At 51.0% G+C, this 19,348-nt stretch overlaps 1 protein-coding gene across 2 annotated transcripts in view; it reads left to right on the forward strand.

Moving 5' to 3' along the window:
- The first annotated feature begins 15,227 nt into the window (after window positions 1-15,227).
- Window positions 15,228-19,348, forward strand: part of LOC139263501 (protein angel homolog 1-like) — a 44,677-nt gene continuing 40,556 nt past the window's right edge. Inside the window, exons 1-2 of one of the 2 annotated variants that reach the window (XM_070879680.1) lie at window positions 15,228-15,516; window positions 18,185-18,856. In XM_070879680.1, the coding sequence (XP_070735781.1) occupies window positions 15,453-15,516; window positions 18,185-18,856 (736 nt within the window). In that variant the 5' untranslated portion in view covers window positions 15,228-15,452. Of the gene's footprint in view, window positions 15,517-15,739; window positions 15,866-18,184; window positions 18,857-19,348 lie in introns of those variants that run through there. The other variant, XM_070879681.1, reaches the window with a different exon arrangement.

Raw genomic sequence — 19,348 nt, forward strand, 5'->3', positions numbered from 1 at the left:
TGCGGACAATGTGGCCTGCCCATTGAAGCTGATCGATCGTGGTCAATGCCTCGATGCTGGAGATGTTGGCCTGAGAGAGAACACTGATGTTGGTGCGCCTATTCTGCCAATGAATATGCAGAATTTTGTGGAGGCGGCGTTGCTGGTACTTCTCCAATGCTTTGAGATGCCTGATGTACATAGTCCATGTCTCTGAAGTATATAGGAGGGCAGGTATCACTACTGCTCTGTAGACCATGAGCTTGGTGCCGGGTATGAGATCCTGGTCTTCGAACACTCTTTGGCGGTGTTGGACCTCATCATCGATGTCTGTCCTTGCTGATAGTAGGCTCCCAAGGTATGGGAAGTGGTCCACAATGTCCAAGGTCTTGTCATTAATCTTGTGTGGCGGGGACAGGTTGGTAGAGAACCTTTGTCTTGCTGATGTTTAATATAAGGCCCATTTTCTTGTACGCTTCGGTGAATGCGTCAACGATGGTTTGGAGTTCGGACTCCAAGTGTGCACAAACGCAAGCATCATCTGCATATTGTAATTCAATGACAGAAGTTGGAACAACATTGGATCTGGACTGGAGGCGCTGGAGGTTGAACAATTTTCCACTTATCCTGTAGATTAGCTCCACTCTAGCGGGGAGCTTGTTAAAGGTGAGATGAAGCATTGCAGCGAGGAAGATTGAGAGGAGCGTTGGTGCGATGACACAGCCCTGCTTGACGCCGGACTGCACTTGTATTGGGTCTGTGGTGATCTGTTGGTAAGAATCACGGCTTACATGTCACAGTGAAGCAGGCAGAGGATGATGCCAAATTTTTGAGGACAGCCGACTTTGAGAAGAACACTCCATAATCCCTCACGGTTGACAGAGTCGAAGGCATTTGTGAGGTCAAAGAAAGCCATGTACAGAGATTGATACTGCTCCCTACATTTTTCTTGGATTTGTCATGCGGTGAAGATCATGTCCGTTGTGCACCTCAGTGGGCGGAATCCGCATTGCGACTCTGGGAGGAGCTCTTCAGCCACTGGGAGGCGATGATTGAGGAGGATTCTTGTGATGATTTTCCTTGCGGCAGACAGCAGGGAAATTCTTCTGTAATTACCGCAGTCGGACTTGTCCCCTTTCTTCAAGATGGTCATGAGTACGGCGTCTCTGAGATCCCCTGGCATGTTTTCTTCCTTCCAGATAAGAGAGATGATGTTGTGGAATCCTGCCAAGAGTCCTTCTCCACCATGCTTTAGTACTTCGGCAGGGATTCCATCTGCTCCTGAGGCCTTTTTCTCTTTCCTTATCAATTTCTTGGTCCTGCTTTGCTGAATTCTAAACTCCTCCCAGTCCTCAGGCTTACTAATCTTTTTGGCAACATTATAAATCTCTTTGTTTGATCTAATTCTATCTTTAACTTCTCTTGCTACCCAGGGTAGACTTTTGATGTGGGATTTTTGTGCCTTAAAGGAATGTATATTTGTTGTATATTATGTATTGATTCTTCAAATGCTAGTCATTGCTTTTCTACCATCATATCTTTTAATGTGGTTTCCCAAACTACCTTAGCCAACTTGCCCTTCAATACCTACATAGGGCCCAAGTTTCCACAAGAAAAAAAACGGGCGCCCCTCCGAGCTGGGCACCCGTTTTTCGCGCCTAAAACGGCGCCTAAAATAATCCTCGGTATTCTCCACCGACTTACAGGTCTAGTGGCACTCGGCGCAGTCAGCATGAGCTGTGGGGGGGGCGGAGCCAGGTCCCGGCGCTGAAAACAGTGCCGGGACCTCTGCACATGCGCGCTACAGTCGGCATGCAAGTGCAGTAGCTCCAGGCGCCGAACTGTGTGGGAGGGGCCCGAAGCACGCAACCCCTAGCCCTGGCCCAATGGCCTCACTGGGGCTGCGTGAATGAGGCTCCTCCCACGGCCAGCTCCTGCTCCCCCCCCGCCCGACCAGACCCGACACTCGCTCCCCCCCGCCCCGCCGACCAGACCCGACCCGACACCCGCTCCCCCCCCCCCGACACCCGACACCCGCTCCCCCCCCGCCCGACCAGACCCGACACTCGCTCCCCACCCCCCGCCGACCAGACCCGACACCCGCTCCCCCCCCCCCGACACCCGACACCCGCTCCCGCCCGACCAGACCCGACACTCGCTCCCCACCCCCCGCCGACCAGACCCGACCCGATACCCGCTCCCCCCCCCCGACACCCGAGACCCGCTCCCCCCCCGCCCGACCAGACCCGACACTCGCTCCCCACCCCCCGCCGACCAGACCCGACCCGACACCCGCTCCCCCCCCCGCCCCCGCCGACCAGACCCGACCCGATACCCGCTCCCCCCCCCCGACACCCGAGACCCGCTCCCCCCCCGCCCGACCAGACCCGACACTCGCTCCCCACCCCCCGCAGACCAGACCCGACCCGACACCCGCTCTCCCCGCCCCCACCCCCGCTCCCCCCCCCGACCCGACACCCACTCCCCCCGACCCGACCCGACAACCGCTCCCCCCCCCACCCGACACCCGCTCCCCCCCTCGCCCGACACCCGCTCCCCCCCCACCCGACACCCGCTCCTCTTCACCCCCCTTCCTTCCCCCTCCTCCCCCTCCCCCCCTTCCCCCTCCCCTCTCTCTCTCTCTCCCTCCCTCTCTCCCTCTCCCCTTCTCTCTCTCCCTCTCTCTCTCCCCTCTCTCCCTCCCTCTCTCGCTCAGCGGCACGAAGAGCTGCAGAACTCTCCCTGGCTGAAGCACTTTCACACAGGTAGGAAGATGGTTTATTTAATCTTTTCTTGGCTTATAAATGTTTATTCAGGTTGGATTTATTTGTATAATATTTGTAGAAGTATAAATAAGGATTTATTGTCGAATTTAATGAGTTCCCTTCCCCCCCACCTCGTTCTGGATGCCTAATTTGTAACCTGCGCCTGATTTTTTAATGTGTAGAACAGGTTTTTTCAGTTCTACAAAAATCTTCACTGGCGCCATTCTACTTTAGTTTGGAGTACATTTTCACTGTGGAAACTTTCAAATCAGGCGTCAGTGGCCGGACACGCCCCCTTTTGAAGAAAAAATTCTGTTCTAAACTAGATCTGTTCTACCTGACTAGAACTGCAGAAAAAAAAATGTGGAGAATTGCGATTTCTAAAATAGTCCGTTCTCCACCAGTTGCTCCTAAAACTCAGGCGCGAATCATGTGGAAACTTGGGCCCATAGTTTGCTTTGTTTAAATTTAAGACCCTAGGAGCCAATTTTCCACGTGGCCGATTTTTGGCGCAGTTGCAGAGGTACGTCCAGTTTTCTAGTGGTCGACTGCGCCCCCAAAAAAGTTGCACGTTTTGCCAGAATAAACTTTCATTTTGGAGCGATGCAGATTGTCCTTAAGCTCTGTGGTGGAGCTTACGGTCTGCGCCGAAAAACTCAGGTTGCCGGGGTAACGAGGAACTCTCTGAAAGGGCTGAAGTGCAAAGTGAAACACACAAGATGCAGCAAGACAGATGCAGGTACATATTACCATTGCCAAGATGCCTTCACTTCTGTTTATTGGAAGATTGTAGTGACAAACTACCATACTTCGCAATATTTATTTCTTTAACTTTAGATGAGATAGGCCTAATGAAATGAAAGTAATTCCACACACAATCGCACATTATGTTACCGCTTTTTTGTACAGCCTCGGTGCTGGTGCTATCCCGGGTCGAAAGGGCCCCGGTGCCGCTGCTATCTCGGGCTGAATGCACCCCCCCCCACCCACCGCCCCGCCCCCAGTGCCGCTGCTATCCCAGGCCGATGGCCCTCCCCACCCCGCCCTCAGTGCCGTTGCTATCCCGGGCCGAATGACCCCCGCCCCCGGTGATGTGTCTTCAGCTCCGCTAAAACAATGGCGCCTTCTCTGCGCCGATTTTCTTAAGTGCGGGTAAGGTTTTTCAGAACAGTGCACTGCGCCGTTTTTGAAAAAATCCTACTTGGCCAAACTCACTTAAATGTCCAGAAATGACATTGCCGGCAGTGACGTCAAAAGATCGGGAACTAAAAAAATCGACCGTAAGCAGTTTAGTAGATGGAGCAGAAACTTTGGCGAAACTTGCATGTCTGCTCCAAATAAAACAGCGTAGGTCAAAAAAACGGCGCAGAATAATGGCGAAAATTCAGCCCTAGTTTCAGACTTGATTAAATCACTTTCAAACTCAATATAAAATGCTATCAAATTATGGTCACTCTTCCCTAAAGGCCCCTTTAGAATCATAGAAATTTACAGCACAGAAGGAGGCCATTTCGACCCATCGTGTCTGCACCGGCCGACCAAGAGCTATCCAGCCTAATCCCACTTTCCAGCTCTTGGTCCATAGCCCTACAGGTTACGGCACTTTAAGTGCATATCCAAGTACTTTTTAAATGTGGTGAGGGCAGTGAGTTCCAGACCTCTACGACCCTCTGGGTGAAGAAATTTCCCCTCATATCTCCTCCAAACCTCCCCCCAATTACTTTAAATCTATGTCCCCTGGTTGTTGACCCCTCTGCCAAGGGAAACGGGTCCTTCCTATCCACCCTATCCAGGCCCCTCATAATTTTATACACCTCAATCAGGTCTCCCCTCAGCCTCCTCTGTTCCAAAGAAAACAGACCCAGCATCTGCAATCTTTCCTCATAGCCAACATTCTTCAGTCCAGGAAACATTCTTGTAAACCCCTCTGCACCCTCTCCAGTGCAATCACATCTTTCCTGTAATGTGGTAACCAGAACTGCACACATTACTCCAGCTGCGACCTAACCAGTATTTTATACAGTTCAAGCATAACCTCCTTGCTCTTGTATTCTATGCCTCGACTAATAAAGGCAAGTATTCCATCTGCCTTCTTAACCATCTTATCTACCTGGCCTGCTACTGTCAGGGATCTGTGAACCTGCACTCCAAGGTCCCTTTGTTCCTCTACACTTTTCAGTGTCATACCATTTAATGCGTTTTTGCTTGCCTTGTTAGACCTCTCCAAATGCATTACCCCTCACTTAGCCGTATTGAATTCGATTTGCAACTGTTCCACCCACCTGACCAGTACATTGATATCTTCCTGAAGTCCGCAGCTTTCTTCTTCATTATCAACCACACAGCCTATTTTAGTGTCATCTGCAAACTTCTTAATCATACCCCCAACATTTAAGTCCAAGTCATTGATATATACCACAAAAAGCAAGGGACCCAGCACTGAGCCCTGCAGACGCCCAATGGATACAGCCTTACAGTCACAAAAACACCCATCAACCATTACCCTTTGCTTCCTGCCTCTAAGCTAATTTTGGATCCAACTTGCCACTTTGCCATGGACTATTGTGACCAGTCTGCCATTTGGGAGCCAATCAAAAGCTTTGCTAAAATCCATATACATAACATCATATGCACTGCCACCATCGACCCTCCTGGTTACCTCCTCGAAAAATCCAATCAAGTTAGTCAGAAACGGCCTTCCCTTGACAAATCCATGCTGACTGTCCTTGCTTAATCCATGTCTTTCCAAATGAAGATTATCCTGTCCCTTTTTTCCAATAATTACTCTGTCTACCTCTTTCTCCCTTTTTAAACAAAGGTACAACGTTAGCAGTCCTCCAGTCCTCTGGTCCCACACCTGTAGCCAGAGAGGATTGGAAAATGATGGTCAGAGCCTCTGCTATTTCCTCTTTTGTTTTGCTCAATATAGAAACATAGAAAATAGGTGCAGGAGTAGGCCATTCGGCCCTTCGAGCCTGCACCACCATTCAATAAGATCATGGCTGATCATTCACCTCAGTACCTCTTGCCTGCTTTCTCACTATACCCCTTGATCCCTTTAGCAATAAGGGCCATATCTAACTCCCTCTTGAATATATCCAATGAACTGGCATCAATAACTCTCTGCGGTAGGGAATTCCACAGGTTAACAACTCTCTGAGTGAAGAAGTTTCTCCCCAGCTCAGTCCTAAATGGCTTACCCCTTATCCTTAGACTGTGTCCCCTGGTTCTGGACTTCCCCAACATCGGGAACATTCTTCCTGAATCTAACCTGTCCAGTCCCGTCAGAATTTTATATGTTTCTATGAGATCCCCTCTCATTCTTCTAAACTCCAGTGAATACAGGCCCAGTCGATCCAGTCTCTCCTCATACGTCAGTCTTGCCATCCCGGGAATCAATCTGGTGAATCTTCGCTGCACTCCCTCAATAGCAAGAACGTCCTTCCTCAGGTTAGGAGACCAAAACTGAACACAATATTCCAGGTGAGGCCCTGTACAACTGCAGTAAGACCTCTCTGCTCCTATACTCAAATCCTCTAGCTATGAAAGCCAACATATTTTTGCCTTCTTCACCGCCTGCTGTACCTGCATGCCAACTTTCAATGACTGATGTACATGACACCCAGGTCTCGATGCACCTTCCTTTTTCCTAATCTGCCACCATTCAGATAATATTCTGCCTTTGTGTTTTTGCCACCAAAGTGGATAACCTCATATTTATCCACATTATACTGCATCTGCCATGTATTTACCCACTCACCTAACCTGTCCAAGTCACCTTGCAGCCTCTTAGCGTCCTCCTCACAGCTCACACCGCCACCCAGCTTAGTGCCATCTGCAAACTTGGAGATATTACACTCACTTCCTTCATCTAAATCATTAATGTATATTGTAAATAGCTGGGGTCCCAGCACTGAACCCTGTGGCACCCCACTAGTCACTGCCTGCCATTCTGAAAAGGACCCATTTATCCTGATTCTCTGCTTCTTGTCTGCCAACCAGTTCTCTATCCACGTCAGTACATTACTCCCAATACCATGTGCTTTAATTTTTCACACCAATCTCTTGTGTGGGACCTTGTCAAAAGCGTTTTGAAAGTCCAAATACACCACATCCACTGGTTCTCCCTTATCCACTCCACTAGTTACATCCTCAAAAAATTCCAGAAGATTTGTCAAGCATGATTTCCCTTTCATAAATCCATGCTGACTTGGACCGAACTTGTCGCTGCTTTCAAAATGCGCTGCTATTTCATCTTTAATAATTGATTCCAACATTTTCCCCACTACTGAGGTCAGGCTAACCAGTCCATAATTACCCGTTTTCTCTCTCCCTCCTTTTTTAAAAAGTGGTGTTACATTAGCTACCCTCCAGTCCATAGGGATTGATCCAGAGTCAATAGACTGTTGGAAAATGATCACCAATGAATCCACTATTAAGTAATCTGGGATGCAGACTATCAGGCCCCGGGGATTTATCGGCCTTCAATCCCATCAATTTCCCGAACACAATTTCCCACCTAATAAGGATTTCCTTCAGTTCCTCCTTCTCACTAGACCCTCGGTCCCCTATTATTTCTGTGAGGCTATTTGAGTCTTCCTTCGTGAAAACAGAACCAAAGTATTTGTTTAACTGTCTGCGATTTCTTTGTTCCCCATTATAAATTCACCTGAATCTGACTGCAAGGGACCTACGTTTGTCTTCACTAATCTTTTTCTCTTCACATATCTATAGAAGCTTTTGCAGTCAGTTTTTACGTTCCCGGCAAGCTTCCTCCCTCCTAATTAAATCCTCTGTCCTTCTCTGCTGAATTCTAAATTTCTCCAAGTCCTCAGGTTTGTGCTTTTTCTGGCCAATTTATATGCCTCTTCCTTGGATTTAACACTATCCTTAATTTCCCTTGTTAGCCACAGTTGAGCCACCTTTCCCATTTTATTTTTTACTCCAGACAGGGATGTACAATTGTTGAAGTTCATCCGTGTGATCTTTAAATGTTGCCTATCCACCATCAACCTTTTAAGTATCATTTGCCAGTCTATTCTAGCCAATTCACGTCTCATACCATCAAAGTTACCTTTCCTTAAGTTCAGGACCCTAGTCTCTGAATTAACTGTGTCACTCTCCATCTTAATAAAGAATTCTACCATATTATGGTCACTCTTCCCCAAGGGTCCTCGCACAGCAAGATTGCTAATTAGTCCTTTCTCATTACACATCACCCAGTCTAGGATGGCCAACCCTCTAGTTGGTTCCTTGACATATTGGTCTAGAAAACCATCCCTAATACACTCCAGGAAATCCTCCTCCACCATATTGCTACCAATTTGGTTAGACCAATCTATATGTAGATTAAAGTCACCCATGATAACTGCTGTACCTTTATTACACGCATCCCTAATTTCTTGTTTAATGCTGTCCCCAACCTCACTACTACTGTTTGGTGGTCTGTACACAACTCCCACTCGCGTTTTCTGCCCTTTGGTATTCCACAGTTCCAGCCATACAGATTCCACATCATCCAAGCTAATGTCCTTCCTTACTATTACGTTAATTTCCTGTTTAACCAGCAACACTACCCCACCTTTTCCTTTCTGTCTATCCTTCCTGAATGTTGAATACCTCTGGATGTTGAGTTCCCAGCCTTGGTCACCCTGGAGCCATGTCTCCGTGATGCCAATTATATCATATTCATTAATTGCTGCCTGCGCAGTTAATTCATCCACCTTATTACGAATACTCCTCTCATTGAGGCACAGAGCCTTCAGGCTTGTCTTTTTAACATTTGCCCCTTTAGAATTTTGCTGCAATGTGGCCCTTTTTGATTTTTGCCTTGGGTTTCTCGGTCCTCCACTTTTACTTTTCTTCTTTCTATCTTTTGCTTCTGCCCCCATTCTACTTCCCTCTGTCTTCCTGCATAGGTTCCCATATTAGTTTACCCCTCCCCAACAGCACTAGCAAACACTCCCCCTAGGACATTGGTTCTGGTCCTGCCCAGGTGCAGACTGTCTGGTTTGTACTGGTCCCACTTCCCCCAAAACCGGTCCCAATGTCCAGTGCCCTTCTGCACCACTCCTCAAGCCACCTATTCATCTGAGCTATCTTGCGACTCCTACTCTGACTAGCACGTGGCACTGGTAGCAATCCTGAGATTACTACCTTTGAGGTCTTACTTTTTAATATAACTCCCTAAATTCACCTTGTAGGACCTCATCCCGTTTTTTTACCTATATCGTTGGTACCTATATGCACCACGACAACTGGCTGTTCATCCTCCCCCTCCAAAATGTCTTGCAACCGCTCCGAGACATCCTTGACCCTTGCACCAGGGAGGCAACATACCATCCTGGAGTCTCGATTGCGGCCACAGAAATGACAATCTAGTGTAAGCAGTAGAACGAAGGTAGTGCAGAGGTCCCCTGATGAGTCCGTTCCCCCAGCAGTACCCAAAATGGTGTATCTGTTTTGGAGGGGGATGACCGCAGGGGACCTCTGCACTACCTTCCTTCCACTGCTCTTCCTGTTGGTCACCCATTCCTTATCTCTGTAACCTTTACCTGTGATATGACCAATTCACTAAACATGGTATTCACGGCATCCTCAGCATCACGGATGCTCCAGAGTGAATCCACCCGCAGCTCCAGTGCCGCAATGCAGTCTGTCAGGAGCTGCAGCAGGATACACTTCCCGCACATGTAGTCATCAGGGACATTGGAAGCGTCCCTGAGTTCCCACCTAGCACAGGAGGAATATCCAGGGATACATTTCATCCGGGCCTGGGGATTTTAAAGTTGCTGAGCCCCTTAATACTTCCTCTCGTTCTATGTTTATCTCATCTAATATTTCACACTCCTCCTCCCTCATTGCAAAGTCTGCATCGCCCCTCTCTTTTGTGAAAACGGATGCAAAGTATTCATTAAGAATCCTATCCACGTCTTCTGTCTCCACACACAGATTTCCTTTATTGTCTCTCATAGGCCCCACCCTTTCTCTAGTTATCCTCTTGTTCTTAATGTATGTATCTTTGGGTTTTCCCTGATTTTACTTGCCAATATTCTTTCATGCTCTCTTTGCTTTTCTGATATCTTTTTTAATTGCACCCCTGCACTTTCTATACTCCTCTAGAGTTTCTGCAGTGTTGAGTTCTCGGTATCTGTTATAAGCTTCCCTTTTTTTCTTTATCTTACCCTGTATGTCCCTTGACATCCAGTGGGCTCGAGATTTGTTAGCCCCACCCTTTTTTTAAGGGAATATACTTGCTTTGTACCCTCAGGATCTCCTCCTTGAATGCCTTCCACTGCTCTGACACTAATTTACCATCAAGTAGCCGTTTCCAGTCCACTTTAGCCAAATCCCATCTCAGCTCAGCAAAAATGGCTTTAACCCAATTGAGATCTTTTATTCCTGGTCCTCCTTTGTCCTTTTCCATAAGTACCCTAAATCTTACTGAATTATGACCTTATCGAAATGTATAAGATTATGAGGGGGCTTGACAGATGGATGCAGAGAAGATGTTTCCACTGATGGGGGAGACTAGAACTAGGGGGCATGATCTTAGAATAAGGGGCCGCCTATTTAAAACAGAGATGAGGAGAAATTTCTTCTCCCAGAGGGTTGTAAATCTGTGGAATTCGCTGCCTCAGAGAGCTGTGGAAGCTGGGACATTGAATAAATTTAAGGCAGAAATAGACAGCTTCTTAAACGATAAGGGGATAAGGGGTTATGGGGAGCGGGCGGGGGAGTGGAGCTGAGTCCATGATCAGATCAGCCATGATCTTATTAAATGGCGGAGCAGGCTCGAGGGGCCGTATGGCCTACTCCTGCTCCTATTTCTTATGTTCTTATAATCAGTTGCACCAAAATGCTCCCGCACTGATACCCCTTCCACCTGCCCCTCTTCATTCTCCAAAACCAAGTCCAGAACCGCCCCCTCCCTTATTGGGCTTGTTACATACTGGCTAAAGAAATTCTCCTGAATGCATTTTAGGAATTCCGCACCCTCTGTACCATTCACACTACCTTTTTCCCAGTTAATATTAGGGTAGTTGAAATCCCCCACGATTACAGCTCTATAGGTTTTGCACTTCGCATAAATTTGCCCACATATTTGTTCTTCTATCTCCCTCTGACTGCTTGGGGGCCTATAATACATTCCCAGTCGTGTGATCGCCCCTTTTTTGTTCTTTAATTCAACGCATATGGCCTTGTTTGATGACCCCTCCAACATATCAACCTTTCTCACAGCTGTAATTTAGTACAAGGTTATTAATTAACCCTTTCTCATTACACAATACTAGATCTAAAACAGCCTGTTCCCTAGTTGGCTCCTCAACATACTGATCTAGAAAACTATCTTGTATACATTCCATGAACTTGTCCTCCACACTATTACTGCAACTTTGGTTTGCCCAGTCTGTATGTAGATTAAAGTCCCCCATGATTACTGCATTACTCTTGTTACATGCACCTCTAATTTCCTGATTTATACTCTGCCCTACATTACAACTACTATTTGGGGGCCTATAAACAACTTCCACCAATGTTTTCTGCCCTTTGCCGTTTCATAGCTCCACCCAAACCAATTCAATTCTTGATTTTCCGAGCTAAGATCCTTTCTCTCTACTGTCTTTATCCCATCCTTTATTATCAGGGATCCCCTCCACCTTTTCCATTTTGCCTATCTCTTCTAAAAGTTAAGTATCCTAGAATATTTAGTTCCCAACCTTGGTCAGAATTGTAAGATTGCTTGTCTGACATCCAGCCCTGGATGAGCAGAAATTTTCACCAATTAGTAAGTCTCCTTGACTTCAACCCATAGCATGCTACCTGTCACCACCTCGGCACAATCCCAGCTCGGCATGAGGGCCGGACATGAGAGCAATTTGGGGCATTTTTGACTGCAAAAATGAACGGGGGCGGTGTTGGGGGCGGAAATGGCCTCTGCGGAGCGGTGCAGAGGTGGGATCACGGACTGAGCACCCAATTTCATCTGACTCGCATTCACTCAGAACGAGGTAGCTGCTCCCTGTCCTGGTTAAAGAGCAGGTAATTCAGGTAGGTACTGCTCATTCTGATCAGTAGGATTGCTGTGTTTGTTGTGTCTCTTATGGTAAAATGGCAAGTCCGAGAGGTAGCACGAGGGCAAGGGGATTCGGCGATGCCCAAATTGAGAGGCTGCTGCAAGCTATGGAGGACAGGAAGCGCCTCCTATTTCCAGAGTCTTGCAGACCCTCTTGGCAGGTCTTCCAAGATGCTTGGGCAGAGGTGGCTGCAGCGGTGTCGGCCACCTCAATCCTGGACCGGACGGCCATTCTCTGACGGAAGAGGTTCAACGACATCACTCAAATGGTGAAAGTGAGTACATGCTTCCCCTACCATTGACCTTTGGCCTTTGAGCCTCTCCTTCCCCAACTCTTATTTACTTGCTTCTGTTTCTAGTCAGTGAAGCAGCATTTCAGTTGTGTAATGTGTGCATACTCACAGTTAAGGGCCCCGTTCATTTGAGCGTTACACTCGCATCTAATTAAGCTGCACATCCATTAGTTACAGATGCTTAACTGGACTGCTACTCACCAACCCTTCTTTGCTTTGTAGGCCAAGATGGCACACACCGCCGGGAGCAGTAGAGGACTGGAGGTGGAGAGGCCGAACTACAGCAGCCGGCCGATGTGGAGGGAAGGGTATTGCGGCTAATGGGCCCAGAGGTTGCCTACCTAGTGGCCATGGGCACCGTCGATCCCGTTGGGGGCAGCATTGGTAAGTCAAGGCCTTCCTTGAATGCCGTCTGTCCTTAACTGCACAAATGCCCATCAGTCAAGTGGTCAGCAATGTGTGTACTTTGGATGCTGCATGGTCCACCCCCCTCCCTCACCCTCACGCCACTTTTGTCCCACTTTTTTGTTTGCAGATGTCCTGGAGGTGGACCAGCTTGAGGCCAGTTACAACAGCGACCAAATGTGGGATGAGGTGGATGCTGAGGGAGAGACGGATCCAAGCATCGCGCCGCTGCTTCTTACGCTCCCAGGCACCAGCTCAGATACTGGGGGTATGCGTTCGTTGCAGTTTAGCTTAGGAGAGGGGTCTGCACTGGGTGATGCACCAGGGCCTAGCAGGCTGCAGCATGGTCAAGGATAAAGGGAATCTCGGGAGCCAGCTCTCCGAAGGGCGAGTTTGCACACGGGTTCTACTGGTTAGGACTCAGGTGAGCACCTCGGTGTGGAGGCTTTCGAACAAAGGGTGCCGGCCACGCACTCGGAGATGCTGGGGGCAATGTCAAGGGTGCCCGAGAGCCTGTCGCAAGTGGTCAGGAGCGTGGAGGAGCCTGCCTCCCGCATTGCAGACAGCTCTGCGCACACCATAGAGCCCATCGTTGTCAGTGTATAGAGTAACCGTGCGGATCCAGACTTCATGACGCGTGTCATGGGCGATGTGGCAGCTGCCATTACAGCACAGGCGGAAGTGACCCAACGTCTCAGTGCTGTAATGGAGAGGATGGCTGCTGGCTTGGAAGTTCAGAATGCTCTCACGCAGTCTCAGTAAGAGGCCACACAGCGTCTTACTGCTGCCATTCAGACAGTGTCTGGTGACCTCGAGTCTGTGTCTGCTCTCATGCAGTCTCAGCTCGATGCCACGTGAGCGCTGACTGCACCTCACATTTATTTTCTTTCTTTTTGTTTCTTTTTCTTTTTTTCTTTCTGAATTAATTTCTTTCTGAATTTCTTTCTGAATTTCTTCACTCAGTTACGAATCTTTGAAATTCTCTATCCCAAAGGGCTGTGGATGCTGAGTTGTTTAGTATATTGAAGGCTGAGATAGATTTTTGGATACTAAGGCAATCAAAGGATATGGGGATAGTGCAGGAAAGTGGAGTTGACGTTGAAGATCAGCCATGATCTTATTGAATGGCGGAGCAGGCTTGAGGGGCCGTATGGCCAACTCCTGATCCTAATTCTTATGTTCTTATTTTGCCTCAGCTCTTGAACAGCAAATATTTCCTGCTTATATGAATGCTCAGAATTACCCTTGTACATCTACAACAATATGCCCTGGAGCACAGTTTTACTTGGCATCCATAGCGGTTTAATTTATTTTCCTTTACACTGGCCATCAATTATTACTGAGCCCAGTGTCAATTTTCAACTGTAAAAAGACTTTTCTACCGGACAGTTTTGCTCTCCAGAACTTTTCTCCCTTTCTTTCTACGTGTCCGAAACTTGCTGGTCTTCCTGGTAAGGAGTTGTCCATGACTGGGTGTTGCAGACTGGCACAGTCCGAGGTCCAGGATTACATGCTGAGGGATGAACTGAAGCTTGGTGCAGCTGGTGTAAAGGCTCGATGGAGAAAGGCCACAGTTTAAGGCCCTGCCACCATTGTAAACTGAGGGGCTTGATTCAGTGCAAGAGCCCCTTGGGCTCTGTCTTAGAAAATGTTGTTTGTAATGTTATTTGTACATGTAATCTCTACTGTAAGTGGAATGAGGCACCCGAGCCATGTACTGTCTCTAATCTGTATTGTACTGTGGATTGACATTTGAATTATACTGTAATGTATCTTTACAACTTTTATGAATAATGCATAAAGGTCTGGGTCTAATCCAGGTCACTCTCTTTGCTGTAGTGTCACTGATCTGGGTCTAATCCAGATCATTCTTTGCGCTGCAATGTCACTGATCTGGGTTCAGTCCAGATCACTCTCTCTCTGCTCAGTTAAACTGATCTGGGTTCAGTCCAGACCATTCTCTCTGCTCAGTTAAACTGATCTGGGTCTAATCCAGGTCACTCTCTGTGCTGCAGAGCCACTGATCTGGGTCTAATCCAGGTTTACTCTGTGCTGCAGTGCCAGTAATCTGGATCTAGTCCAGGTTTACTCTGTGCTGCAGTGTCACTAATCTGGGTCTAATCCAGGTCACTCGGTGCTGCAGTGTCACTGATCTGGGTTCAGTCCAGGTCACTCTCTCTGCTCAGTTAAACTGATCTGGGTCTAATCCAGGTCACTCTGTGCTGCAGTGCCACTAATCTGGATGTAATCCAGGTCACTCTGTGCTGCAGTGTCAACTGATCTGGGTCTAATCCAGGTCACTCTCTGCGCTGCAGAGCCACAGATCTGGGTCTAATCCAGGTTTACTCTGTGTGCTGTAGTGTCAACTGATCTGGGTCTAATCCAGGTCACTCTTCGCTGCAGTGCCACTAATCTGGATGTAATCCAGGTCACTCTGTGCTGCAGTGTCAACTGATCTGGGTCTAATCCAGGTCACTCTCTGCGCTGCAGAGCCACAGATCTGGGTCTAATCCAGGTTTACTCTGTGTGCTGTAGTGTCAACTGATCTGGGTCTAATCCAGGTCACTCTGCGCTGCAGTGCCACTAATCTGGATGTAATCCAGGTCACTCTGTGCTGCAGTGCCACTAATCTGGATGTAATCCAGGTCACTCTCTGCGCTGCAGTGTCACTGCTCTGGCTCTAATCCAGGTGTACTCTGTGCTGCAGCGCCGCTGGCCTGGCTCACTCCCCGCTGTGTGCTGCATGTGTCGGCGGTCCGGGCGCAGCTCAGCTCAGCTTCAGGGCCGCGGGCACCCCACGCACCCCGCACCCACCCCATCCACAGGGCCGCTGGCACCCACCGACCGAGGCTCGTGTCCGTCCGCCTGTCGGCGCGCGGCCGTCTGTCGATAAAAGTCGGGCGGCGCGGCGTGGCGTGGCGCGAGCTGGGCGGGATGGTGGGCTCGCTGCTCTGCTATATCCTGGCCCCGCTCGCCAACCTCCTCAGCCGGATCACAGGTAGCGGGAGGGCGGCTGGGCTGGGCCGGGCCGGCGGTCGGGGCTCGGTGAGGGGGCCGTGGGGGGCAGGGCCCGGGGAGGGGGACCGACAGACAGACAAGGCCCGGGGGCCCGGGGGCCCGGGGCAGAGGAGGGGAGGGTTAGGGTTACCAAGCAACTGGGGCACACGGTTGCCCCGGGCAACGGCAGGGGCTGGGCGCGAAGGCCTGAGATTCTCTTTGTTTCATCTACTGAGCGCCACAAGATTATTTTTTTTTACTGTGTGGGAGTTATTTTTATTTTCCTTTTTGAGGCATCATCAATTTGTTGTCTTATTTTTCCCCCTCCCTGTGTTTAATGACTTCTCTCTGTAAGTGGCCCCCTTTTTTTTTGCCCGGGTTGGTATTTTTCCCCCCACCCCACCCCACCCCCCCGGCTTTGAGGCCGTGCCAGTGGTGGGTGAGCGTAACCAGTGGCTCGCCCGGTCCCTGAGGGGTGAGGGCCTCCCCCACCCCTACACGAGGAGAGCGCTCTGATTTCCCCCTCCCCGGGGGGTGAGGGCCGAGCCCACCCCTACACGAGGAGAGCGCTCTGATTTCCCCCCTCCCCGGGGGGTGAGCGCCGAGCCCACCCCTACACGAGGAGAGCGCTCCGATTTCCCCCCTCCCCGGGGGGCTGAGGGCCGAGCCCACCCCTACATGAGGAGAGCGCTCTGATTCCCTTCCCCCTCCCCAAGGGGTGAGGGCCGAGCCCACGCCTCCCCCACCCCTACACGAGGAGAGCGCTCTGATCCCCCCCTCCCTGGGGGGCTGAGGGCCTCCCCCACCACTACACAAGGAGAGCGCTCCGATCCCCCCCCCTCCCCGGGGTGCTGAGGGCCGAGCCCACCCCTACATGAGGAGAGCACTCCGATCCCCCCCTCCCCGGGGGGTGAGGGCCGAGCCCACCCCTACACGAGGAGAGCGCTCCGATCCCCCCCTCCCCGAGGGGTGAGAGCCGAGCCCACCCCTACACGAGGAAAGCGCTCCGATCCCCCCCTCCCGAGGGGTGAGGGCCGAGCCCACCCCTACACAAGGAGAGCGCTCCGATCCCCCCCTCCCCGGGGGGCTGAGGGCCGAGCCCAACCCTACACAAGGAGAGCGCTCCGATCCCCCCCTCCCCGGGGGGCTGAGGGCCGAGCCCACCCCTACACGAGGAGAGCGCTCCGATTTCCCCCCTCCCCGGGGGCTGAGGGCCGAACCCACCCCTACACAAGGAGAGCGCTCCGATTTCCCCCCTCCCCGGGGGGTGAGGGCCAAGCCCACCCCTACATGAGGAGAGCGCTCTGATTCTCCCCTCCCCCCCCCTCCTCGGGGTGCTGAGGGCCGAGCCCACCCCTACACGAGGAGAGCGCTCTGATTTCCCCTCTCCCCGGGGGGCTGAGGGCCGAGCCCACCCCTACACAAGGAGAGCGCTCCGATCCCCCCCTCCCCGAGGGGGCTGAGGGCCGAGCCCACCCCTACACAAGGAGAGCGCTCCGATCCCCCCCTCCCCGAGGGGGCTGAGGGCCGAGCCCACCCCTACACAAGGAGAGCGCTCCGATTTCCCCCCTCCCCGGGGGCTGAGGGCCGAGCCCACCCCTACACAAGGAGAGCGCTCCGATCCCCCCCTCCCCGGGGGGCTGAGGGCCGAGCCCACCCCTACACAAGGAGAGCGCTCCGATCCCCCCCTCCCCGGGGGGCTGAGGGCCGAGCCCACCCCTACACAAGGAGAGCGCTCCGATTTCCCCCTCCCCGGGGGGCTGAGGGCCGAGCCCACCCCTACACGAGGAGAGCGCTCCGATCCCCCCCTCCCCGGGGGGCTGAGGGCCGAGCCCACCCCTACACAAGGAGAGCGCTCCGATTTCCCCCCTCCCTGAGGGGTGAGGGCCGAGCCCACCCCTACACGAGGAGAGCGCTCTGATTCTCCCCCCCTCCCCGAGGGGTGAGGGCCGAGCCCACGCCTCCCCCACCTCTACACGCAGAGAGCGCTCCGATTTGCCTCCCCCCCCCCCCTCCCCCCCACCTTGCGCTGGGTGGTGAGGGAGAGGTGGGCCACGCACTGAGGAGTGGGCAGGGGTGGCAGAGGTCAACAGGGCAGCCACCAGACGTCTCAATCCGCTTTACAGCCAATGAACTACTTTTGGAGTGTAGTCACTGTTGTAATGTGGGAACCGGGGCAGCCAATTTGTGCACAGCAAGCTCCCACAAACAGCAATGTGATAATGACCAGATAATCTGCTATAGTGATGTTGGTTAAGGGTTAAATATCGGCTAGAACACCGGGGACAAATCCTTTGCTCTTCTTCGAAATAGTGCCGTGGGATCTTTATTATCCACCTGAGAGGGCAGTCAGGGCATCGGTTTGACGTCTCATCTGAAAGATGGCACCTCCAACAGTGCAGTGCTCCCTCAGCACTGCACTGGAGTGTCAACCTAGATTTTTGCACTTATGTCTCTGGAGTGGGACTTGAAACCACATCTTCTGACTCAGAGGCGAAGGTGCTACCCACTGAGCCACAGCTGACATTTAAAATAAAGGAGATGTTTTTTTAAAAAATAGAAGCTGAATTTTTCCTGGCGGTTAGAATTCCGTGTGTCATGTTTTTTTTATGTTTCGAGCGCTCATATAAACAAAACAAATGATTTTTATTGTCCTCTTGTACTGTCAGGTCCTTACATTGAGGATGACTCTGCAGGAGAATGTTCAACAACATCATTACTGGAAAGCGATGGGACATCTGATGGAGATTCCACTCCACGGCTGCCACTTAGCAAAGACCAGACAGCGCTGCTCCAGGATTGGCTCCGAGGAGGGGCAGGTGGAACTTTGAGAGGGGAGTCAGCAGAGGAGAATGGTGTGAGCGTTGACACGGAGGACAGACCCCCGCATCAGCCGCCGGAGAGCTGGGAAGAGCCCACCACCATGGCATGGCAACAAACGAGGAACGCGCCGACGGCGAGCCAACTGCCGGGGCCGTGGCAGGGTGCTGTCGCTGCGCAGGGTGTCGATCAGGACCAGAGTATCGTGGGGTGGCAGTTGACTTCTGCAGTCGCAGGCTGGCAGCCTTTGCCTACCCAGGAGGGGATTGCAGGTTGCGCGCCTGCGCAGGACGCGAGTGGGTTTGAGCCCCCGATGGGCTGGCACTTTCAACCTGGGCAGCGTGATTGCCCGGACGGAAGCATTATGGAATGGCCGCCGCTGCCGATGCGCTGCGCGAGCGAGCCAGTGGGCAGTGCAGAGTGGCCGTTTCCCACTGCGATGGGGGTGAATGAGGCTGCAAATGCTCTGTGGCAGTTCCAAAACGAAGGCGATCTTGTGATGGATACAGACCCTTATCAAGGTGAGGAACGTGAACAGTTGTAGGATGACTCTTGCCAGGGACAGCCTTTATTTATTTAATCACCAGTTAAAGTAGCCTTATAAATGAGCCCGTGATGGACCAGTGCTGCTGCGTGCTGGTTTTTGGCGCTCCAGGCAGTTTGATGGCGTGGGTTCGGATCCCATCACTGCCACCAGTGTTAGACTTCTGTCTTTTAAGCTAAGTACTCTGCTTAACAAAGGAACATATGAAATAGGAGCAGGAGTAGGCCATACAGCTCTTCGAGCCTGCTCCGATATTTAATATAATCATGGCTGATCCGATCATGGACCCAGCTCCACTTCCCTGCCCGCTCCTCATAACCCCTTATCCCCTTATCGGTTAAGAAACTGTCTAACTCTGTCTTAAATTTATTCAATGTCCCAGCTTCCACAGCTCTGAGGCAGTGAATTCCATAGATTTACAACCCTCTGAGAGAAGAAATTCCTCCTTATCTCAGTTTTAAATGCACGG

This window comes from Pristiophorus japonicus, chromosome 4 (genome assembly GCF_044704955.1).
Source record: "Pristiophorus japonicus isolate sPriJap1 chromosome 4, sPriJap1.hap1, whole genome shotgun sequence".
Taxonomy (NCBI): domain Eukaryota; kingdom Metazoa; phylum Chordata; class Chondrichthyes; family Pristiophoridae; genus Pristiophorus; species Pristiophorus japonicus.